The 4,267-nt window shown below is 37.7% G+C and overlaps 1 protein-coding gene across 10 annotated transcripts in view; it reads left to right on the forward strand.

The window, feature by feature from the left end:
• NF1 (neurofibromin 1) overlaps positions 1–4,267 on the forward strand; it is a 305,276-nt gene that overhangs the window by 292,614 nt on the left and 8,395 nt on the right. For 7 of the 10 annotated variants that reach the window (XM_037743332.1, XM_037743336.1, XM_037743333.1 and 4 more), the window contains one exon: positions 1,958–2,011. The exons of the other annotated variants lie outside the window; for them this stretch is intronic. In XM_037743332.1, the coding sequence (XP_037599260.1) occupies positions 1,958–2,011 (54 nt within the window). The remainder of the gene's footprint in view (positions 1–1,957; positions 2,012–4,267) is intronic. 10 annotated transcript variants of the gene reach the window in all.

Consider the following 4,267-nt stretch of genomic DNA (forward strand, 5'->3'; position numbering starts at 1 on the left):
CAAAGTATTAAAATTTAATTTATACTTTGTCAGGGTCTCCTGATATTCTTCACATGGTAATTTAATTCAATAAACATTTGAATATCTATTTTCTAGGTGTTTGGCAGGTGTATATTAGAATCCTTGGTACCAGAGACTTGACAGTTTTTGCCTATGGATCTCGTATTAGGTTTTAAGCTAATAAAACCTTTATTTCCTCCCCTTCCATGTTGTTTAACAAATTCTAAGTGTATACCTTTTTAAAAAAAAAAAAATACAACATTAATAATATAGTGCTCTGGAGAAAATAACCAAAATTCCAGATATTTATCCTACATATATGTGTTGTTTACTATATGCAAGGGGCTCTTAGACCCAGGGGAGCAGAGGGCCTACCAGGGCATGATACCTGCCTTCAGTAACTTTCAGATCAGAACGGATGGTAGAATGTACATAGATAAATATTTTGAGCTCTGTTGTGATCTCTGTCATGTTGTACCTTGTACTGTATAGTATTCTGATAGTTCAAAGGGACATTTGTGTGGAAGAATCATGTAATAATTATGGCAAAAGTTTTACAACACATTTTTTACCTCAAATTTTTTTAAACAAAACAAACTTGTGATCTACTTAAACATTTTTTTTTACTAGCAAAAAGGCTTTAACTTTTTTTAAACAAAACAAACTTGCGATCCACGTAAACATTTTTTTTTACTAGCAAAAAGGCTTTAACTTTTTTGTTTGTTTAATCAGCTCATTTTACTGTTAGTACTGGAGCATGAATTTTTTAGAACAAAGACATACTTAGTTCATCTTGTTTATTTGGAGACGGAGGCTCACTCTGTCTCCAGGCTGGAGTGCCATGGCATGGTCTCAGCTCACTGCAACCCCCACCTCCCAAGTTCAAGCAGTTCTCCTGCCTCAGCCTCCCAAGTAGATGGGATTACAGGCACACACCACCACGCCTTGCTAATTTTTAGCAGAGACGGGGTTTCACCATGTTGGCCAGGATGGTCTTGACCTCTTGACCTCATGATCCACCCGCCTTGGCCTCCCAAAGTGCTGGGATTACAGGCATGAGCCACCGCACCTGGCCTGTTCATCTTTTAGATTTCCTTCTTCCACTTTTATTTTTAGGCTTCGTCCAAGCCTACCAGTCATTCTCTCACTTTGCTTCTGTAATGTAGGCCTTCTCCCTGAGAAGCTGGCTAGATCAGGTAGTGATCATAACATTCCTAAACCAGTAGTGCTGATGGCTCTGTGTATGGAGGGTTATTTCATCAAAACCATTTTCTCTAAACTTAGACTTAGCCCTGAGTCAGTAATACTTCTGTTTACTACATTTGAAATAGCTCCCTCTTACCTGGGCATAGTGGCACATGCTTGTGGTCCCAGCTACTAGGGAGGCTGAGGTAGGAGGATTGCTTGAGCCCAAGAGTTCAAGTCCAGCCTGGGCAACATCATGAAACCCCTGTCTTTTAAAAAAATAGAAAAGAAATATCTTCCTCTTAGAAGAAACCTCAGTCTCTATTTTGAAGCCACTTAAGATCTCTGAAATTATTTTAATGTTTTAGAGAATTGTTTATGGTATCACCTGACCTTTTTTTTTTCTTGATTTGTTTTCTTTTTCTTTGTTATTATCCTATGTTTAAGGGAGAAAAATAATTTTAAATCGAGCGATTTCTTGATATAATTCTTGCTAATTTTTAAATCTAATTTTTAGCATAATTCTTAATTTAAACTAAAATTCTTAATTTTAATATAGGTGGTAAAAATTATATCTATAAAATTGTAAGTTCTATCATTTATTTACCAATTATAATATTTAGGAAATTAATGGTCAGAGTTCAATAATTAAAACCAGATTCCTTCTGAAAACCAGGGAACATTATAATCATCTAGTGTCTAATTGTATTTCACCCTTTTTTTAATCTTATGGACATCACTCACTTGTTTTTTTCTTCCATTCTTTGTAAAGCTTCTCTGCCTTGCTCTAAATCAGCAGTTTTCATGCAGCTGTTCCCTCATCAAGGTACTCTTTACTGTCATCATCTTTGCACGAAATACTGCTTACCCCACACTCATCCTGGGCACATAGCATGAGACTTTACTCACCAGTCCCTGTAAGCTCAGTCTGGCTTAGGCACTTGAGGAACTTGTAAAGCCACCACTTTATAAGGTGTTGGTACTTACTGGCATTGCAGGGGCAGTGTGTGGCCTATTTCGGTTAAGGAGCTGCTGATACTGACCGTGAACAATGAAGATGTGATCCCAGACCTGGACTAACAAAGGCAGGTTAATAAGAAACTCAAGAGAAAGTTAATAGAGAAAAAGCAGAATATGTGGCTTGATGAAGTTTTTTTTTTAGCTTAGAAAATAATTTTCCCCAAATAGAAAGCCAACCCCAGTGTTTCCTTAGAAATTAAAGCTGGCTGTCTACTCAGTCACCTGAGGTTAAAAAAAGGAATATGGCCGGGTTCGATGGCTCACACCTGTAATCCTAGCACTTTGGGAGGCCAAGGCAGGCAGATCACTTGAGTCTAGGAGTTCAAGACCACCCTGGATAATGTGGAGAAACTCTCTCTCTACAAAAAATACAAAAAGCTCTTCACAGGGCTGAGGTGAGAGGTTGAGGCTGTGGTAAGCCGAGAGATTGCACCACCGCACTCCAGCCTGAGTGACAGACCAAAACTGTCTCAAAAAAAAGGAATATGATCATTAGCTGTAAGGACTAAGAAGAAAAATTTGACAAATTTATGTCCAATTTATAAAAGATGCCTTTTCTGTTACTGACCTGTAATTATTATACAAAAAGATTATACCTAAACAGAAAAAGAAGTACAGTGGAGTACAGTGGTATGATCTCAGCTCACTGCAGCCTCCGCCTCCCAGGTTCAAGCAATTCTCTTGCTTCACCCTCCTGAGTAGCTGGAATTACAGGTGTGCTCTGCCAAGCCTGGATAATTTTTTTTGTATTTTCAGTAGAGACGAGGTTTCACCATGTTGGCCAGGCTGGTCTCAAACTCCTGACCTCAAGTGATCTGCCTGCCTTGGCCTCTCAAAGTGCTGGGATTACAGGCATGAGCCACTGTACCCAGCCAAAAGTTCTTACAGTTATAATTTTGTATATTTAGCCCAAAATAAAAATATTTCTAAGTATATATTTAATATGCCTCTATGAATGTATTTACTGTAACTTAAAAACAAGCTGTAGCTGTATTTTCTTCTAAGATTTATTCTACTTTGTGCTTATTTATATTAGCTTCACTAATTTTACATATTGTAGCATAAAATTAAAGTCCTAGTATTTGTTCTCAAACTCCTTTCAGTGTATCACCTGGTCTTTTACTTCAGATGTTAGGAGCATCTTAATTTGTGGGGTAATTATTTTATCTGTGTGTAAAAATTCTTCACATAGATTATTTTATCTAACAACCCTTTGAAATAGACAAGCCTGCTGTTATCCTTAATTGCCAGATTAAGAATTAGAACTAAAGAGTACTGAGCCAGACAATCCTCAAATCTGGGCCTTCTGACATGTTTGACTTCTCCTGTGTGTAATAATAGTTTTCTAATAAGTTTGCCATATGGCATATGAAATAAACTAAATGCAGAGTCAGGTAACCTACTAGTCCTCCTGCACAGGTGGTGGGAGATTTGGGTTATTAGTCTCTCATTTTTTTAGTATAATTTCTCACAAATTACCTTACACATTTTTCCTTAGCTTTTCAAGAGTTAAAAGTGATTCAGTTCTTTTATTATTTCATGATACTATTGTAACTGATTATTTCAGTTTGGGAAACCAAAATTGTTGTTAAAAAATAGGTGACTAAAAAATTGTCAGGCTGGAGCTACATCACTAGTTGTAAAAATACACAAACCCTGGGCCTGGTGCAGTGGCTCATGCTTGTAATCCCAGCACTTCTTGGGAGGCTGAGGTGGGAGGATCCCCTGAGGTCAGGGGTTTGAGACCAGCCTGACCAACATGGAGAAACCCTGTTTCTACTTAAAATACAAAATCAGCCAGGTGTGGTGGTACACACCTGTAATCCCAGCTACTGGGGAGGCTGAGGTGAGAGAATCGCTTGAACCTGGGAGGCAGAGGCTGTGGTGAGCCAAGATCATGCCATTGCACTCCAGCCTGGGCAACAGGACTGAAACTCCATCTCAAAAAAAAAAAGGAAAAAAAGAAAGAAAATTAAATAGGATCCATTTACAAAGTATTAAAATTTAATTTATACTTTGTCAGGGTCTCCTGATATTCTTCACATGGTAATTTAATTCAATA

Source organism: Cebus imitator, unplaced genomic scaffold (assembly GCF_001604975.1).
Source record: "Cebus imitator isolate Cc_AM_T3 unplaced genomic scaffold, Cebus_imitator-1.0 Scaffold140, whole genome shotgun sequence".
Lineage (NCBI taxonomy): Eukaryota > Metazoa > Chordata > Mammalia > Primates > Cebidae > Cebus > Cebus imitator.